The following is a 21,698-nucleotide window of genomic DNA, read 5'->3' on the forward strand; positions in this document are numbered from 1 at the left end:
TCCGGGCTTCTTGTGACATTCTACGTCTCCCTTAAATGAACAGGAAGAGGACTTGATAAGATTGGTTCATCAAATGAAGAACAATGGGCATCCTATTGAGGCGGATTAGCTGTCCAAATTTACAGCCAAGTTGGACAAATTAATAAACAAGTTGTCCAAAATAAGAGCCAAGGTCACCTCTACTTATCAATTCATTTTTAAACGTATTAAAACTAATTTTAATAAAAATAAGACGATAAATAGCTTGCTAAGTTTCTAAACAACCCTTCTGAAAAGAGAGTAACAAGAAATGTCAATTAGTATAGAAAATATCGCACTTCAAACTTGGAACTTCGATGCTTATATGCAGACTGTCCAAAATTATAAGCACTTCCCCTATAGGGATCATACTTTTAACTGCAAAAATTATATATTTCACATTTATTTTATTGTTTTTCCTTTCAATTCTATCTGAAAAAGCACTTTGTTCTAAGTTGCAATTTTTAATCTCCTAAAAAAAATTGTGTAACGCATTTTTATTAAAAGTTCGGCCAAAAGGATGTTTTTGTTCTTAATATTGCCTTTAAAAATCGATTTAAACAAGAGCAAAAAACGTTTTTCAAATTGTTTTCATTATTTTTATCTCAAGCTCCTTGAATAAGTTTAAAAATTTATAAAAAACTAACATAAATTCTCGTTTCGATATTACTAAATTTTTACTCTAGGAAACAAATGAAATATTAACAGATAGTTTCTTAAATATTAAAATCCAAAATCAATTGATAGATCTTCAAATATTCTTTTTTTTAGGGAATGACACTTTAATATTAGATCAAAAAATTGTAGTCCTCGTTATTTTTGTTAAGTGTCATGAGAATGGCATTTCGAATAACAAAGTGTCAATTAAGGGTCTCAATCTATTCTAAAATCCAAAATCTTAACGCTCACAATCGGAGTAATTCTATATGAAAAGGCATTCGAAGATCGTCTTTGAAAACTTAAAAATACAGTTTTATTTCTAATTTCGTTGCTGGAGTATTTCCTGTTCGAATTTCGAAGAACCTCGAGTGTCAACATTGTGTCAATGTTCAGTTTGTTGTGGGAAAAGCAAAGCAATGACGATAATAATATTTCTGTTCTATTTTCTTAATTTCCTTAATTTCCTCTTAATAGTCCAACTGTTGCAAATTTTTTTTTTAAATTGTACGAAAATTCAATTTAAAAATTAAAATTCATTCTGGATTTTTCGAACATCAACATTTGGTGCAAGTACAGGCTCTGCTCAGTAATAAACTTTTAAACAAACAGATAAGGCCACTCCAAAAACCAAGCTAAACTTATTTCAAAATCGATTGGAAGTCTCCAAAGTGCAAGTTCACGTATTCGTCGCTTAAGCTCTGGTTGTAATTCTATTTCGAATTTTCGGTATTCATGACATCTTCATTACTAACAACGTCAAAAACGGTACATAAACGATTGATGAGAAAAGTAAATTTTTGTGCAGTTTCATGGAATTTCAGGATGGCTGAATGTGTAAAATTTCAATTTCATTAAAATAAATGTTTCTCACGTAAGCTTTGTGCAATTGATAGATTTAAATTTTCGAACTTCCAACCAGTTTTTAGATAAGTTCACTCTCGAATCGGTGCAATTCAATAAATCAATGCAATAAATCTTAACCAGAGATAGTTCTCAAATTGGGTAAGATATTCTGAACGTAAAGAAAGTATCATTTATCTTTTAGTAGAGACACTTCTAGAGTATGAAACTCCGGATATGAGCAAACCGGGTAAAGGCTATCGTACTATTCACAACTGGAGTTTTGTAGCCTGAAGAACCCTACTCATCAGGAGCAATTTTATAAAAAATGTTCTTTAAAACAAAATTACTCCTATCATTGTAGGCAGAAACAGACACGTCATTAAACAAAAGATAATTTTTGATTAAAATTTCTTCAGAGGCCATTAAAATTTCGGCTAAGAGGGAAAGGAACTTTATTCGCACAAAAGATCATCTATTGAGATGACTTCAATTCTTTGATGCATATCGATGGCATTTTACTCCATTTAAATTTTTTTGGAATCTATAATTCGAATTTCGACATGCAATGGGTTAAATAGCAGAGCGTTTTTACAAATGGCGCAAGTGTTGTGGGTTTGAATCTACGTTACAATACAAAGGGGTGACATTAGCTCTGAAAAATGCGACCGATTTTAGTGTAAATTTTTCCCTGCTTTCGTATACATTTCACAAGATATCTCCAAAACCACGTAGGTTTCCAATTTGTAGTTTTCGGTTGCACATTCAATATTAAGATGGTTTTTATTTTGTATTTATATTTTTTGCCAATTCATTCTACACTGACAGAAAACAGCTAATAAACCCGAAAGTTTTTTCGGCACACTACACTGAGAAAAAAAAGAGGGTGCCATTAACTTTTTTTCCTCGTAACTTTAACACTTTTTAGGTGTAAAAATATATCAACATTTTTTAATGTTAATTTTACACCTTTTTAAGTGTAAATTTGACATGAAAATGGTAACTTTAACCCATAATACACCTAAAAAGCATAATATTTACACCGATTTCGGATCAATAATGCAGGGTAAAATTAACATTTCCGGAATGTTATTTTAACTTTTTCGGATTTCTCTTATAGTGTAGAAACATACGAAATGTCATGCCCCTGTTACAATATATAATAATAATAATAAGACCTAGTTCTTCCAGAAGATGTTGAGCAGCATTGTGATTGTTATACTATTAAAATTCGAATTAGATAGTTTTAAATTTCGAAATTGGTTATTAGACTATTTACTTAAGTTTGTGGGATGTATTAACCCTCTTATCTACTTAAAGTACTTCCTCCACAAAAATATGAAGTGAAACTTTGTCAACAATTCACTTTGAGTGATTTCAATCAATAACCATTTCGCCAGTTTAGTTGATAGTTTCAGCCCATTTTAAATTGAATTCGTAATAGCTTTTTCATTCAAGAGCATTATTACAGTTGCGAGCAATCAGCGAAGTTGTGAGACTGTTTAATTTTCTTTTCATTCAACCCAATGAGCTTTTCTTCTTGCACTTTCCTCATTTTCCTGTTAAAGTTGTTATCATTACAAATTCCACAGGAATACATTTGAATAAAATAGTCAACATCATCTCATTCTAATATGGAATAGTCAAATGAATGAGACGTTCTTATGAATCGCAACACCCATTTTCATTAGTAAAACTCCGTTTATACAGTGCATTGATTATATATGTATCCAAAGTTCTTCATTTGTGTTTGTTGGGTTGATTCAAATAAACTATAGCGCGTCACTTTCATTCATAATCTGTCGTTTTTGCCCACACAATCAATTTGCTATCTCACTCATATACATAATGCCTTCACACAATTTTTTTCCCATATTACAACCTATTCGAGAAACAACTCTCACACACAACCAATTGCCCAATATTCAACCAAAAAAAAAGAACACGAAAACACATTCACAAATCCATTTTGTTGAGCAATTCATCTTATTTTTTTTTACGTCTTCCTCCCTGTCCATATATCCAAAATAATCAATAAAACCATGTGTGATTGGTAATATAATGAGGATTTCTCACTCATGGTCTCCCCAATTTCAACCCATAAGAAAAGCACACACATGGTGAGAAAAACAGAGGAAGCTGATGGGAGTAAAAAGGCAACAAAAAGGAGAGATGGAGAGGTCAGAGACAGAGAGAACATTTTATATAAATTGAAAGTGTTTGACCTTTGAACTAAAACTGGGGGGAGCTCTAGGAAAGAAGATACATTGAAGATGAAAGAAAATTTCAAAACTAAAATGCTCTTTTTCTCACATAACATAGCACTCAAATATATATACATATATATACATCCCGTATATATTTATATATATGGAAAATTAATTGATTTGTCGTGGAGACGTTCGCTTCATTAAGTAACATTTCCGGTGTGAACAATTTTTATTAATCAATTAACAATTTAATGCTCACTGACCTAAAAAATTTTATCAATTAACTCTTCCATTCTTTGACTATAAATTCACTCAAGCATAGCTCCAAGAGCAAGGATTTCCATTCAAGAAGCAATACACTAACAACATTACTCAGGAAATTTTATTTTATGTACAAGAAAAAAAAAGCATCTCATTCAGTGGCTGGTGAAATAGCAATATTGCAAAGTAAAAACTCTTTTTGACGTCTTTATCTTAACCCAAGAAATCTCAATGAATTGATAAGCTCACGACAATCAGCAACTCATTCACAAGTTTGATAAGCACGATTTTTTTATTGCCATTTCATTGACTCAGGGCAAACAATTCATTTTATATCTGCTTGTAAATATTTTTCATGTAGTCTCGAGTGCACTTGATCCCGTGGTCCGTTTCAGTTTAATTCAGCTTGTAACCATCAGGGAATAGTGTTAATAATTCAATAATTTTATTGCAGAACCTCCAAAAGTGGGCAATATATTAAATATCGACATTTCCCCACTGGCGCCTAGAACATCATATTTTTTTTAATTTAGAAATTTTAAAGTTTTTTGCCATATCTTACTGTCTGTCTATCATTGACCTTGAGACCAAGTGGATAGAGATATTGATTTTGTGTCATTCTATGACCCCTCTATAAGACCGTATTCAGACTAAAGGTTTAGCCCAGTTCCCAAGGGTCTCAAACCCTTAAACAGCAACCGATTTTATTGATTTTTCAAAATGTAATAGGTCATTTGCCCTTAATAATCCAACCCTAAGTCAACATTTTCCAAAAGATCTTAACTAATAAGATATTAGAGAAGTTAATCCATATGGCTAAGCCTTAGGTCTGAAGCCCGTAAGTTTACATACTACTTCTTCTTGCCGACCTTACCGATCAAAATTACCTTAAATATTTTCAAAATAAGTCTAATAAGTTTACCATATAAACCTCATCCTCATAATTCTTAGTCGGGTATTTCGTGTACACAAACCAACCCAATAACCTTCAATTACTCCTTCTTGAACTTCCTCAAGGTCAAAATGTAATTCATTTTCAAGGTCTAAAAAATCCTTAAAATTCTAAAGAAATCCAAACCAGTAGGGGGAAATGGGACCACATTTCAAGGCTGATTTGTAATCTATGATAAAAATATTTGATTTTAAGGTGTCAAATTGCTTTGAGTTTTTAAGCTAAGATCTAACAAACCTCGCAATATCGAAGCCGCAGTAAATATGACTAACTCCTTTAAGATTTCTTAACCCTTTAACGACGAGACACTTTTTACGGAACGAAAATCAACAATAAAAATTTAACCGATAAACAAAATCAATGAAACGTCTTACATCTGACTTTGGAAAATCCAAAAGATTCTGATTCGATGCATTTCTTACCTCTACGACCGATAGGGACAAAAATAGCCCAAAAATTTAAGTAATTTTTCTGACAATACCAATGAATAATAATTTTCAGTCTAATGAAAAATATTACGTATTAAATATTGTAGTTTCTTTTTCCAAAACGGTTTGGCTTGAAAAAAATTAGAAGTATAAAAAATAATTAAAATCATTTTTCAATATGAGAATTTAAAAATTCGTCATTTTTAAGGTTAAATATTTACTATATAGCAGATAGTTGGAGACTTGCAAAAAATATCCTAAATTCCTTCAACCTTCTACTTTTTAATTATGTACAAACATAAGAAAAAAATAATTTCAGGTAGTCAGGAAAAATTATTTTCTTTATGAGACACCAGTGTTCCAATCGTCCTTAAAGGGTTAAAATGAAGAACTGGTCGGGAAAGTCTTTTAAAATTTTAACCTTTAATTTTAACATTAAATATTTAATTTAAATCTTCAAATGAACTTTAAAATCCCTCAATAATGCAAAATCACATCAAAACTAAGACAAACCATGCCAAACTTGAGCATATTTGATTCATTTGATAATCATAATCAAACTTGAAAAATGACAACAAACTTTTTTCAAATGCAACCGCTGACCGAATTAAAAAGTAGCCCGATCTTAAAAGAGCCGAATTTGCGAGAGTCTACTGTAGAAGAATTGATAGCGCTGAAGCGGCGGATATATGAACTGACACTTTAGACTTTCGGTCGATTTTCGAACAAGTTTGGCTTGGTTTCGGAATGACTTTGAAAGGCCATTTACACCGTCGTATTAGATTGAAGTTAAAGGGATTAAAAATCCCAAAATCTGAATCTAATCGTTTGAGTTTTAACCCTTTAAGGACGATTGGGTCACCGGTGACCCAAATATGAAATTTTTACTACGGGCTTCTAAAGTCATGTTTCGCTCTAAAAAGGCGGAAAAAATTATTTTTTCTGACACCCAATTTTAAACTTTCTCGTCCTTAAAGGGTTAACATCGTAATGTGGAGAATGAATTAGATTTTTAGCGAGATGATTTTTTTGTGAGGTTAAAAATGATAGAAATATCATTTTCCTACGGGCTTAGGATATATCCTTGCTCTTGTCTTTTTAGCCTTTTCAGCTCATACTTTTTTAAGCTCAATAAAAACATTTTTAACTGATATATTATATTTTTTGATGTCTCTTTAAATTTGAAGAAATTATACCAATTTTGATTAACCCATTCAGTCAATGTACCAGAAATACTTGAAATAGAATGTTCATATTTTGGGATTGGTTTTCTACCGATTAATAGATGATTTTTTTTAAAAGAAAAAAATTATCTATTATGGGAGCGCGGGGAGCCCCTGTCAAACACATGTATTAACGGTCACTGAATTCAAATTTTGTGCGTTAATTCATTGCAAACTCTATTGCTTTAGATAGAGTTACCATCCAAGAAAATAAATTAGCAACTAGATCTCAAACCAGGAAAGAGGAAAGAGGCAAATTTTAAGAAATTCGACGGGATGTCGAATTTTCCGTCCGCCATTTTGAGCAAACATTTTGCATAACAAAATAAAAACAAAATGTATTTCCATCTCTGTCGGACTATTTTCCAAAGTAATTGAAGAACTAAAGTTACTAAAAAACCATTCCCGACAGCAATTCGAATAAAAATTGCCCAGGAATAAATCATCTAAAATCACTCAATTTGCGTATGATGTATAATACCATGGTAAGGAATAGGTTAATAGATGTAACAACGGGTGTAACCTATGAGAAAAACGGAAAGCTTGTATAGGAGAAGGCTTTCAGGCTTTGAACACACTCTGGCTTCGAACACTTCATTTTTCCCATATTCATTTAATGAACATTTAACAAATACGAAGTGTTCGAACCAGAGTGTGTGCAAAGCCTAAAAGCTTCCCCCTAATTCAGAGTAATCTAGTCTTTTTGTATGATTAAATTTCTTACTTAACGGCGTTATCACACTTGCACATTAAAATTTTAATGTGATTCACATTAATTGTCGCTTGTGAGCGTCCAAATATGTTATTTGTGTCTTTGAGTCACTTAATATTTGGGATTTTTCTATTTATTGATAAAGAAGTGGACTTGGCCTTCAAAAATAAGTTTAAATTTACCTAAAGAATAAATATTTTTCACATTAAAAAATTAATGAGAAAATCGCATTAATTTTTCGCATTAATGCTATAAATCAATTTATATCAAATTTTGCGGGCCAAGTCTACTTTTTTATCAACAAATAGATCAAATTTTGTATATAAAATGATTCAAACACACAAATTACTTATTTGAACTCTCACCAGAGGCAATTAATGTGAATCATATTAAAATTTTAATGTGCAAGTGAGATAACACAGTAAGTCTGTGAATTTCTTGGAGTTTTATGAGTCTGTAGCTGCGAATATTCCTCTTCATTTTTTTTCTATTTTAAGGGAGTTTTTAAAAGAAAACTCTCAATTTTCCGCGCTGTCTTATAAGCAGAAAAAAAATATTCTGTGGAAAATCTTCGTCAATCTTTCTTAAAAGAGAAAATTAAATATAAAAAGAACAGGAAGGACACTGAAAATTTCACAAAGGATTTCCAGGGATTCATTTCAAAATGTGATTTCAAAAAATGCCAGCTAAAAGGCTATCGGAGAATTTTCCAAGAATCAGGAAGTCTCTTGAGCAGTATATACACGGCACGTGAAGGAAAGTGGGAAAAAATATTTGGAGTATTTTTCAAACACTCGCAACACTTGAGTCACTATCATTGTGTAGGTACTGTTGTGATGTGCGAGAAGGTCACACACTTGTGAAACGCACTGTTTCCCCAAAAATCTCAACATTTGCACGTGCAGAGAGGTAAGTAAATATTCAATATATATTCCTGATCTTCCCTAGTACTAGTTTAAGGTATATTTTGGGGTCAGAGTGTGTGTTTTAGGGCGAAAAATTGCACGGGAAATCCAAGTCAAACTTACCTTCGAGACATACAACATGGCAGCCATCTTGTTTGAGTCGACGATGCAACACATTAATTGTGTCATTTGTTGCATCCGCGTCGTGATACAGGACAAAGATACCCTCCTTGTACCCATTAATGATCCTCTGCTTTAGAATACGACACTTGATCGTGGACGTAATGTCAATCTTCCCAGCTGCCAGGCGCCTCAGCATTATGCTGGGTATGGAAAAGTTTACAGCCGAACGAATGTGACATTCTGCATATAAATTCGTGCTGCGACAATCCAATATTATGAGATCTCTCGTGGCTGACCTCAGCTCTGCCTGGAGCCACTCCTTGGTCACTGTGTCCCTCTCTGAATCTGGCATTTTCTCCTCAAACAAACACTCTGTTTTCTTTCCTTCCAAAAGCCTCAAAATTGCACGACAAAACTCGTGTTTATCACTTCAAAAGGGAGGATTTCACAGACTTTTCACTCCATTTAGCCCAACATTGTGTGAAATCTAGGGAATCACTTATGGTTCTAAATGCACTGTTTTCTAATTTCTGGAATATTTCTTAACAATATTGCTCTTGACATGCTAAGAAAAGAGCCAAGAGCATAACACTACAAACTCACACAACGTTCCAACTACTTGTGACACCCAAGTTATTTTGCCACTAGAACGGCACTCCTCGTAGTAGTGCCACAGCAGAGTGATTCTCAATGAAATCCACTAAATCCCGCTAAAATATGTTTCATGAAACCTTTGGGTTTCAGGCATATTTCGTAGATTCAATGAAACATTTCATTCAATTTTAAATTAGATTAGAAATATTTCGATGGCTCCATTCAATAGTATTCTAAATCTATAAATTTTGCTAAAAATATGTCACCATAAATTCGACAGCACAAAATATGAAACGAATAAGTCAATTTTACAGGAAAGCGATTTCAAACTGAGATTTTAAATCAGGAGGGTAGCAAGTCTGATAAAATGAGAAGTTACAGTAGACTCTCTCTTAATCGGGAATATGGGGCGAAATGTCATCCGGTTTAGCATTAGAATTGAGCGTCAAAGCCTTTGTAAATTCCACAAAAAGCGCTCAAATATAAAGAATCACGATAAAATAGGAAGAACTACAGCGAATTTCAGCAAATTTGCTTCATAATTAAATGTGAAAATTGTCACCAAAATTTGACGCCCGATTGAAAACGGGCCGATTGAGTGAGAGTCTACTGTACTTTACTTCTCATTGGTCTCATTCCTGCAATTTTCTAACTCATTTGAAGTAATTACTTTAAAAAACAAAAACTATAAAAAAAAAACGTTAACTATACCAAATAAGTTACTGATTTTTAATTAAATTAAGATATGTGAAGCCCACATGATATAATATTACTCCTTATCTATAGACTTATGTTTTAATTATTTCAAGCAGTTCATAAAAAAAAACATTAATTCATTTACCAATTTGAATATTTTTTTTAAAAACAAGACATTTTGCGAGTAATGCACCAACGGCCGATTTGACTTAGATAACACTTTGTCTTCAAATAACTTTCACAGTTTTCTTCTCGATTCATACAAAAGAATAGCCATAATTCTGTTTTAGTTTCCGGGGATATCATGAGATACACTTTTTTTTGGAAAGCTTAGAAAACCCACTTTCGATGGACATTTATTATACGTCTCAAAACTCTTTGAGAAAAAATCCCCAAATACTTTTATAGAAAAATTGTTAATTTGCGGCACAACAATTTCTTAATTTTTCTAGACTTTCTGCTGAAATTATTGCACTGCACAGCATTTTTCAGGTATAGCATTTAAAGTCACGAGTTCTAGTACTTCGCAAAGCCTGAAATGCTTTGTCACCCCTGTTTTTAAAAGGAAGTGACCTTATCATAATGTATAGTATAGTTTAGCTGCTTAAAATTGGTCAGAGACGATAAATTATGTCATGATAAGGCCCAGCCCAGTTGAATTTAAAACTATGAGGAAAAAGCCTTATTTTTGAAGTACCTAATTCAAAAGTTTCCCCTTTTCCCCCTACAGTTTTAACACTAAACCTACCGAGCCCGGTCAAATTGGCCTTTTGGACATATTTATAATATTTACGTAGACTTACTGTGTTGTCACACTTGCACATTAAAATTTTAATATGATTCACATTGATTGTCGCTAGTGAGAGTCCAAACGCGTAATTTGTGTGTTTGAATCATTTTATATTCAAAATTTGATCTATTTGTTGACAAAAAGGTAGACTTGGCCCGCAAAATTTGATATAAATTGATTTATAGCATTAATGCGAAAAATTAATTCTATTTTCTCTTTAATTTTTTTAAAGTGAAAAATATTTATGCTTTAGGTAAATTTAAACTTATTTTTGCAGGCCAAGTCCACTTCTTTATCAATAAATAGAAAAATCCCAAATATTAAGTGACTCAAAGACACAAATAACATATTTGGACGCTCACAAGCGACAATTAATGTGAATCACATTAAAATTTTAATGTGCAAGTGTGATAACGCCGGTAAACGTTCAATTGCCACTACCTAAGTGTATGACTTTTCTTAATATGTCCATGTGATATATTTTTGAGTATTTGTTTTTTATTTTGTTTTGTCTTTTTCGAGAAACTTTTCATGTGCTCTACCTACCACGACCGTTCAATTTGACCGATATTGTAATAGGTAATCACAGACTATATACTATCACCTATATTCTGTCCTGGATATTTTAGAGAGTCCCCTAGAGTCCATTTCATCCATTTACAGCAAAGACAACTAACACCTCCTTCCCCAAGATGCTAAAAAATCGGGCAGAAGGGAAGAATTTCTTCTGATTTATTTTTTGACCAAAATAATAGAGCTAGCCACTTAAAATGTTCTGACAACCCCCTCTCCCCCCAAAGTTAATGCAAAGAATCCAAACACCATATGGACTTTCTTATCATCTCACTCCTTCACCTCCAGAAACTACTCTTTTGGAAATATCTCAAAAACTAATTCATCGATTCCTTTCATTTTTGATATGTTTTAGAGGTAGTCAAGCCAGGAATTTCGTCCTTCGGCACCAATACTCCCCAAAAATTCTTTCTTGCAGTTTTCAAGGTCAGTGTTTTTAAACTATTTTAGTTGTTCTATAACATTCTAAAACTGAATAAAAGTGCTCTAGGCTTATGCAACATCTCTAGATCTCTTAAAATAAATGAAAATTTTGTCCAAATCCATCAAAAAATCTAACCTCCTAAGCAAAATGACCATTGACCTTGAAAACACCCGGAAGGAATATTCGGAGAATATTTTTGTCTGAGGGCGAAATGTCTGCCTTGACTACCTCTAAAACATATCCAGAAATGAAAGGCATCGATGTATTAGTTTTTGAGATATTCCCAAAACAATAGTTTCTGGAGGTGAAGGAGGGGGGATGAGAAGAAAATCCATATGGTATTTGGATTCCTTGCATTAACTTTGCTATTGCTATCACTTTGGTCAAAAAAATAAATCAGAAGAAATTCTTCCCTTCTGCCCGATTTTTTACCATCTGGAGGAAGGAGGGGTTGGTTGTGTTTGCTGTAAATCGATGAAATGGACTCTAGGAGCCTCTCTGAATTATCCAAGACTGAAAGGAGGGGATAGTATTGTCTTTAATAGCATTTTTCAGTACCGGTCACTTTGACCGGGTATGGTAGGAATAGGAATAGATACACAGTAAAAAATGTGTAAAATTTTACTACTATAATAGTGCAAAATCGACCATTTTAGTTGTTTAATTTAAAAATGTTTAAAAAATACACAACATTTTGGTAATTTATTGTCACGTGATTGAAAATTACCACTATTATAGTTTAAAAATTTTGAACAATGTTGTTTAATTTGAAAATGTGTAAAATTTTAACACTACAATAGTGTGAAATCGGATAAATTAAATATTTAATTGCGATCTGTGTAAAATTTCTCATTGTTATAATCATAAAAATTTTTCAACAATATTTTGTGATTTAAAACTGTTTGACAAATTCTAAAAATTACCACTATTATAGTATGATTACAGTTTTTCACATTATTATAGTGTGAAAAAATACACAACTTTATGGTATTTTTTGTCACATGTTCAAAAATTAACACTATTATAGTTTGATCATAATTTTTAACACTATTATAGTGTGAAGCCTTGTGTATTTCAACCAAATTTGTTGAATTTTTAAACAAAAGTTGTGCAAAATTGTTGAATTTCCATTTAATACATATACTTCAGTCGAGATGCTTTTCAGTGGGCAAAAGTCATATAGAACATCAAATATTTATTTGCATAATAAGTATATCGTGAAGATCCGAGCATCAGGTGTAATCATTTCGCATTAGAGGGGATCCTGAGTACAGGAAAAACCAATAAAAATGTCTAAAAAGACAAAAAAAATCAAAATCTTCAAAATGAAAAAAAAAATTCAACAATAAACAGAATTCAACAATTTTTAAATTCAACAACTTTAAATTAAACAATTTTAAATTAAACACTTTTTCCAAATTTAACACTACTATAATACTGATGTGAAAGATTACACACTATAATAGTGTTAATTTTTTTATTGTGTAATAAAAATCTCGGTAGGTTAATTGTTAAGGGGTTAATTCGTATTATGCAGAATGTTTCGTTAAACAGGTGAAACATTTTAATGAAACATGAAACTTTCAAAACTAATGTTTCATAGGGTCTTGCAGAATGTTTCACATGTAATTCATTCAATAAATATCAAATTTCTTAATAGTAATCAAAGCTTTTCTAAGTAAAAGCTTTAAATTTTCTCACACTTAATTGTTCTTAATTGGCTTAATTTAATCAAGCTTAATACACTAGAAAACTTCCATAGTATTTTAAAAATGAGAAAATTTTCTCAAACACCTGCAGAAAAATCACTAGGTGTGTTTGGTGGTGTTGGTGCAAGAGGCGCTGATGGCGCATGAATAGAAATGAGACGACCTGTGATTGGCTGATTGTGAAGTAGCGACGTCACTTCATTCATGAATTTCGTGAAACTCCAAAAGCGCAAAGACGCGCCAATTTTCACTCGAGGTCACTGCGCTTGTGCAATGGCGCGCACAACCTGTGCTACCCCACATCCCAATTTTGGATGAATATCCTCCCAAATATTCCACTCTCCCTCTCACTTTCTGTAATTTATGCTATCGCCCACGCAAGAGTCTCTCCTTATCGGCAATCTTTTTTTAGCACACACAAATTTGTCCTTGTTTTTTTTTCTTCACCAGCAAATATTGCAAGAGAAAAAAACCGACAGTGGCCCTACATTCTTTTTTAAGGCACCTTCAAAAATAGCTCAGTTTTCTATAATCCCCAACTACACCTATACCTTCTTGGAATTATATAGAGAGAAAAAAAGAAACAAACGAGAAAAACAGAGAGATAAGAGGTCGTTTTACCGTGATTTCCCCACGATTTGGCGGTATTTTTTCCAAGCCTCTGTGAGTTACATTCTTTTCAACCCTCATCAGCAGAACCTCCAGCCAAGAAAGGAATGGGAAAAATGAGGAGGTCGATTCACATTTTTGTGCGTGGGTGTCTTTCACATTCACTCTCTCTCGCTAGAGCTTCCCCCCTTTTTCGCTCCCACATCTTCCGGCCACAATTCCGTAGCAACATTTTCACAAGCCCTCACGAGGCATTATCGCATGATATACATACATTATATATGTATATATCACTAAGCACGGATATTCCCTCCATATGACTCTCCTCAAAATCAAAATGAATGAAGACGAAAAGTTTCCAATGAAAATGGCAAAAATAGATTCAAGTATGAATGAAAATGTCTGGGGAAACCCCAATAAATTTCATTTCGATTTATGTTCTCCTGCTTTTTATTTGTTATCAATGAGGTCTACAAGAAAAAGAAAACCTATACATTAAAGTGGATAAGTTGAATGTTCTCATGAACATTTTCAATTTAATATATTAATATATTTTTGCAATATATGTAGAAAAACTACAGTAGCCTAGTAATATAGAACAAGAATCATCGCATGTTAAAAGTTATCGTTTTCTATTGGTTAATGGTCTGAAATTTGCAAAAAATAGAAATTTTAGTACACAGAAAATATTTTGTAAAAATGTTCGTAAATGTTTGTGAATTCCTATGGGGGAGTTACAAAATGTTCGTGAATCGTATAATCCACAAACAAGTTCGTAAAAGTTTGTACTTTTTCACAAACATTGTTCGTAACATGATCATTTGACGAACATTTTTTGTACTTTTACAAACATTTGTTCGTAAATGTTCGACAGGAAAAGAAACATTTACGAATAAATGACAAAATTTTACGAACATTTTTGTGTGTTTACGAACATTTACGAACAAATGTTTGTAAAAGTACAAAAAATGCTCGTCAAGTGATCATGTTACGAACAATCTTTGTAAAAAAGACTACAAACTTTTACGAATTTGTTTGTGCGTTATACTATTTACGAGCATTTCGTAACTGTCCCATAGGAATTCACAAACATTTACGAACATTTTTACAAAATATTTTTTTCTGTGTATAACGATTTTTATTCGTTAAAATCTCATGTCCTCCGATCGTGCTCAAACTTTGCCAAAATGTGATTCGCTACTCCATGGATTACCGTCCGTCCAGCCGCTGTTTCGTCGAAAGACTTTCAATCAAACTTAATTACTCGGGTGAAAATTGCAACTTGGTGTATTGACCTGCTACCACCCTTCCTTCTGCCTTTTGTTTCTCAATAGTTTGGCTCCTATATGGATCGGGCTTACATTTTAGTATGCTATTGGGTGTATAAAAATGTGGATACCTCAGAAATAGCGCAACTTCATGGATCTCGGTCAAACTTCCGAAAGCCAAAATCTGGGAAATTTTCGAAGTAAAATTTCGAAAGAAAAAATCTTGAAAGCCCAAATCTCGAATGGATCAAAATCCGGTATAGCCAAAATCCAGAAAACCCAAAATCCCGAGAGACCGATTTCTCGAATTCTTAAAAGCGTCATAGATACACCCACGCTTGGGAAATTTTCCTTGTTTTGGGTGATCATTCTACACATTATCCTCCGTATAATTTTGTTTGTTTTAGGATTTTGACGTTTGGGATTTCGAATTTCGGGTTTTTGGCGTACGAAATTTTGGATTTCGGAATTTTAACATTCTCGAGTTTAGATTTCGGAATTTTAGCTTTTTGAGATTTTGGTTCTTTTTTAATCTTCGCTTTCTGGATTTTGGCGTTCGGGATTTTGACCCATTTAGGATTTTGCCGTTGAAGTATAAAAAATTATTTTTTTCACATAATAACGCTATGAAAATAAGCAGATACTGATATTATCTCTTTTATTCGACCATGTCACTTAAAATAATGTTTCTATTAAAAAAAAAGTCTTACAAAATTTACAATCAATTTTTTCTAAATTGTTATAAATTTTTTATAAATCTTTATTGAAACCTTTCCTAAGTTAATTTCTTTGGCATTCTCAACGGAGCGTTTAACGGTTTGCGACCAAAAATGCCTGCTATGGCATTTTTTGACAGCAAACCTAGACTTCATGTAAAGTTCCGGGCTATCAGAGAGATTAAGAAACTACTAGCAATGTTCTCACCAAGGACGTTGTGAGGGAGGACACTTACTCCTTCGCTTTACATGATATTGAGTAAAGAAAAAAACTAAAACGAAATATAATTTATGAACACCCATATTTAGCTCATACCTTCCTTAAATGTATTTTCACTAAGGAAAAGAACCTTTGTTATCTTGAAAGGAGCTTTTTTTAATCTTATGAACTTTCCAAAAATCCCAAAACCATTCAATTTGGAAGAAAAATGGCTTCATTTTGATATTTTTATTATAAATTTTCATTTAACCCTTTGACGATGATTGGGTCACCGGTGACTCAAAAATGAAATTTTTCCTATGGCCATCTAAAGTTTGTTCAAAAAAGGCGGAAGAATGATTTTTTCTGACCCTTAATTTTTGACTCTCTCGTCTTTAGGGTTAAAAGGTTCATAAATCTGAATATCAAAAACTTCAAATAGATTTTTAAAAGGATTTGGGAAGCTTTTGATTAACTTAAAAAAACTACGATATCGTTTTATAAGGACCTTTAAGAAATTTTTCAAACTTTTCACATCTGCACAAAATAATCAAAATCAGTCTAGGAATTTACCGGAAATTTCTTGAAGGAAAAATGTTCTTTGAGCTTTCGACTTACGAAATTTAACAGATTTATCAAGATTAGGGTGTAAAATAGTTTTTTTTTAATACATAAGAACATTTTTTTAAATTTTTATATGTTTTAGAGGTTATCTATACGTGCATTTCCTCCATAAACGAAAATACCGATGAATTATTCCTAATATGTTTTTTTCAAGATCAAATGTTAAAAGGCTATAGAGCGCGTGTTTCTTAACCGAATTGAGTCCTGTTTGGGTAGATGGAAAGGTCTTGGAATTTCAGACAAGTCTAAACCGGTTTTAATCACTTATTTATTTAATCATCAATTTATATTCGAAATACAATTCTATTACTCCTAAATTATTTCGCACAAACTTTTGTATAATTTATTAATCGGTTCAAATCGGCTGAGAAGCCACGGTGAATTGAAGTAGACGGTAAACATTAAAAACGTAAAGCCGTAAACGGTAAAAATAACTTTTGAAGTATAATTATTGCATTGTGAAGAAACCGGTGAGCGTCGGGGATATAGGGCAGCTCAGAAAAACAACGATTCTTCCCAAAGCTTTCGGCTTAGTCTCCAAGCCTTCCTCAGTGGTCAAATTTAACAATTCCTTGCTTTGTCATATGGTCTAGGGATGCACAGGACATGGGATTTTGACAATCCCATCAATCCCATCAATCCCTTCACAATACAAATATTCCGTCGGAAACCACATAAGTATAATTATTGCATCTAAGCTACGAGTTTAAGAATTTCGAAAAGCATGGGGACACTTTGTCAAACCTTTTGATACAATAATTTTCCTTTTGGGACATTATTTTTAAGCTTAAACGTGCTTTCCTGTGAACAGAAAAAATATTTGATAAAATTGTTCGTAAATGTTTGTAAATTCCTGGGGACCCGCGAAATGCTGGTAAATAAACCACTAAAAAGTTTATAATGTTTTGTACTTTTTTCTCAAACATTGGTTGTAACATAATCATTTGATGAGTAGGGGAGACTGGGGCAAGAAGAAACAAAATGGATATTTTATTTTTTTTTACAAGCTACCCTAGCGCCCAGAAATTTCTAATTAGTACAGTTTTATAGGAAATTTACTGCTGTACAACTTTGTGAAAGTCATTTTCCTCTATTTTGCAAGAAATATATTTATCGAGCAGTTTTCTGAAAGATAATTTTGTGATCATTCTCAAAAATACTGGGGCAAATAGTAACAGGCATGGGATATTACCACATTTTAATTTGCTTTATTACGAGCTTTCAGAAATTGCTTCGGTATTTGTTACTTTTTGCTCCATACCTTTTGTTACTTTTTACCCCAAGTGGTCATTATAAATAAAAGGATTTTTTTTGGAGAAAAGAGTCTTTGTAAAATTCTAAAATAGATAGTGGTTTCGTATTCAAAAAATCCAAATCATTTAGGAAATACTTACCAGTGCATCAATTTTAGAAAATAAATAGGTAAAAATTGATAACTGTTGCAAGGAAAACATTTCAAAAATAGAGCTAAAAATTTCAATATTTTTTTATTTTCTGAATTCCTTGTTCGAATTCCAAGAAACTTACGACTTTGAAGAAAGTCTATGGAGGCCATCTATGGAAAAAAAATCCAATCTTTTATCTTGGAAAATATTGAATTTTCAAATTTTCAATTTGTGACTTTTTGCCCCAGTCTCCTTTATTTTTTGTTCTTTAACAAACATATGTTAGGTTGAAAAAATTTTACTAATAAATGACAAAATTTTACAAACACTATATTCGTGCATATTTACGAACATTTGCGAACAAAAAATGTTTGTAAAAGAACAAAAACGCCTCGTCAAGTGATCAATCATATTATCAAAAATATTTGTCATCCACAAATTTTTTACGAACTTTTTATTTATATATTTACAATCATTTCGTAAGTTCCCAGTAAATTTACAAACATTTACAATTTTTTTGTGTAAGAAAAGCCACTCAAAATATCCATGAGAACGCATTTTTGTATCTCTGTCAAACCAATTAAAATAATCAAAATCGGTGCAGAAATGGATTAAAAAGCAGAATTTTCTTAAAGAACAGTTCCTAAATATTTTTTTTAAATATCTAAAAATGTAAGTTTCTAGTAAAAGTTTTTATTGGTTTTTCAATTAGCTCAAAAAAAATCCGAAGGATTTGTTTTTGCATTTTTTTCAAAAAAAAAAAATAAATAAAACACTTGTTCTTAGCGTTTTGAAATATATTTTTTGGGTTTAGAGAGTTCGTGGTGCAATTGGTAAGACCATTCGGCTCCTGGGCGGTGTGACCCCCTGCTCGACTGTCACAGTTGTGAGTTCGAGTCCCGCCCGGTGCAAATGATTAAATCGTATGAATGGACATTTTTCACGAAACATTGTAAAGTGAAATAAATAAATTGGTAAACTGAACAATGTACAAAATGGCAATAAAAGCCCGCACTGAGAGAAATCCGAAAAAGTTAAAATAACATTCCGGAAATGCTAATTTTACCCTGCATTATCGATCCGAAATCGGTGTAAATATTACCCTTTTTATGTGTATTAGGGGTTAAATTAACCCTTTTTCATGTTGATTTTACCCTTAAAAAGGTGTAAAATTAACAATAAAAAATGTTGATATATTTTTACACCTAAAAAGTGTTAAAATTACGAGGAAAAAAAAGTTAATCGCACTCTTTTTTTTCTCTTTTTTGGGATAATCTTCCTAAAATACCCATTTGTCCCTTTCTATAATATTTACAAATGACTTTTAAATATTTTTTTCAACAGAATTGAACAAAACAGTGAGGGAAATGGAGAAGAAATTACGTACCTTTGACAAAATTCCCATCTTTATCGTCGAGGATCACAATGATGTTCTGCAGTTCATCTACCGCTGCTTCGGATCACGTCATTTGCCCTTCGAGGGAAATACATTGATTCACTTTGATGCCCATCCTGATCTCACGGTGCCCATGAAGTTGCCATCTGAGACCGTTTATGACCGTGAAACTCTTTTGTCGTCACTCAGCATCGAGAATTGGATAATTCCAACGTGCTTTGCCGGTCACGTGAGCCGAATTTTTTGGGTGCGTCAGGAATGGGCATCACAAATCCCACCTGGACGGCATGATTTTGTCGTGGGAGAGAATCCATCGGGGAAAATTCGTGTAAACAGTGAGTTGGAGTATTTCATTTCAGAGGGAAGTTTTACACCCACAGAACGACTCAAGTGCCAAAAAAATGTTGAATTTCACGTGGGAACAACTGAAGATATTCTCTTAAGTGATACCAAGCCAAATACCTTCATTCTGGACATTGATCTGGATTATTTTAGTACTCACAATCCCTTCTTGAAGCTCCATGAGGAAGTTAATTTGTATGGGAAACTCAGTGAAATTTATTCGTACAAACTGAATAGGAATGATATTTTGGGAACTGTTGAATTCCGGATAGAGCAATTGGAATATCTTGAGAGGATTTTCACACATCTTCAGGAGACATCAGGAAACATTGAGAGTTTTGAGGAAAAAGATCATCGGTTATTTGAAAAAATTTACAATCTTCATGGAGATATTGTGGAAAATTGTACAAGTTCTGTCGATTGGGAAATTATACATTCAGCCGGATGTACATTGGATTCCACCCAATTGCCCCATCATGAAGCCACTGAAGAAGAATTGCGAGACTCTCTGGCGTCTTTCAAGGATTTCCTCGAAAAATTCCCCAAACCCACCATCATCACCATTAGTCGGTCATCTGACGACGATTACTGTCCGTCCCATCAAGTTGACACCATCCAGAATAATGTCCTGGACATCCTTAGAGACATCTACGGTGATTCCCTCACAGACCATCCGCAATTCTTCTACAAAGATTGACTAAGAGAACGTCGAAGTGGAAAGATATTTCTGTATTCTCTGCAAATCCCACATGATTTGGAGCAATGCTGAGCTTCTTGGAATGGGCAGTGTTGGGAAGGGCAGTCTTTGTTATCAGCATCAACCTTCAGATCACATTGGTTCATGCATTCACGATAGTAGTAAGTATGGTACCGCACGCCCCCCTTTTTTGTGCATATCTAAACCTTAGGCATAGAAATACACACTCTGTACAACACCAAACCTTACCCTCAAAGAATACTTTTGTATTGTGCAGGTTTGAGCCTCATTTTACAGAGGTACACGTTTGCACTGTACAATACTAAACCTTATTTTAAAACATTGTGTGCAAGCATACATTCTCATATGTACAGTGCTAAATCTCATACGCAGAGGCATACTTTTAAGGTTAGAAAAATAATATGATGTTCTCTGTCTTTCTCTCACTCTCACTCTTTCTCTCTTCGAGATACAACAATCGAAATATTTTATAAAGACAAACCAACATTATCTTTTCCTCAGTCATGGATACAATTCAAATAGTAACATGTCTAAAAAGAAATAAATATACTAGAAAAATATTTTATGGAGTTTATCCAATAGATAAGCTACCTGATCACATATATAAAAAACCTTCATTAATTATAATAAATACAGCTATATCTACACATCCTGGTGAACATTGGATAGCTGTTTATGTACCATTAACATATAGAAAACCTCTTGAAGTTTTCGACTCTTATGGAAGGATATTAAATTACAAATACTTGAAAAATTTTATTAAAAGAAATACGTCTGTAAATAAAGTGGTTTTTAATAGAAAAGTTATTCAGTCACCTTTTTCAAGTGTATGTGGACATTACTGTTGCATGTTTGCATTGTATAGGTCAAAAAATAAATCGATGGAAAAATTTGCCAAACTATTTTCAAATCGTTTATCCGAAAACGACCGAAAAATATCCGAGCTATTTCGAAAAAATTTCTCAACTTAAGAAAACTTTTTAAATAAAGTGATATCATACAAATTAATGTTAGTCAAGATCGAATCTTGGTAAGCATTGCATATACAAATAATTGCAATGAAGACACAGTGTGAAAATTTCTTTAAACCAAAGAAACCAAAGAACATAAAAAAGAAATTGCTTGAGAAATCTACAGGAAGCCACAAAAATGAAAGCGACAAGAAACTGGAATTGCTAATAGAAAAAGATGGATATCCTAAATCAACTGTTACAGTAGTAAAAAGTAGAAATACTTTGAGTCTTCTTCAAGGATACGTCTACTTTTTAAATACCAGTTGCTCGACTTTTGTAACTGTGGGATTTTCAACCTCTGATTTTATAC

The 21,698-nt window shown here is 32.7% G+C and overlaps 3 protein-coding genes across 3 annotated transcripts in view; 1 reads left to right on the forward strand and 2 right to left on the reverse strand.

Moving 5' to 3' along the window:
- Nucleotides 1-9,457, reverse strand: part of LOC129803522 (dual specificity protein phosphatase Mpk3) — a 49,817-nt gene extending 40,360 nt beyond the window's left edge. Inside the window, exon 1 of the mRNA XM_055850146.1 lies at nt 8,333-9,457. Within this exon, the coding sequence (XP_055706121.1) occupies nt 8,333-8,684 (352 nt within the window). The 5' untranslated portion in view covers nt 8,685-9,457. The remainder of the gene's footprint in view (nt 1-8,332) is intronic.
- Nucleotides 8,134-20,354, forward strand: LOC129803528 (UPF0489 protein C5orf22 homolog). The gene is made up of 2 exons (XM_055850158.1): nt 8,134-8,213; nt 19,264-20,354. The coding sequence occupies exon 2, from the start codon at nt 19,287-19,289 to the stop codon at nt 20,352-20,354; it is 1,068 nt and encodes a 355-aa protein (XP_055706133.1). The 5' UTR covers nt 8,134-8,213; nt 19,264-19,286.
- Nucleotides 20,342-21,698, reverse strand: part of LOC129803530 (uncharacterized) — a 44,823-nt gene continuing 43,466 nt past the window's right edge. Inside the window, exon 3 of the mRNA XM_055850161.1 lies at nt 20,342-20,504. Coding sequence (XP_055706136.1) covers nt 20,342-20,504 — 163 coding nt within the window. The remainder of the gene's footprint in view (nt 20,505-21,698) is intronic.

This window comes from Phlebotomus papatasi, chromosome 2, assembly GCF_024763615.1.
Source record: "Phlebotomus papatasi isolate M1 chromosome 2, Ppap_2.1, whole genome shotgun sequence".
NCBI lineage: Eukaryota > Metazoa > Arthropoda > Insecta > Diptera > Psychodidae > Phlebotomus > Phlebotomus papatasi.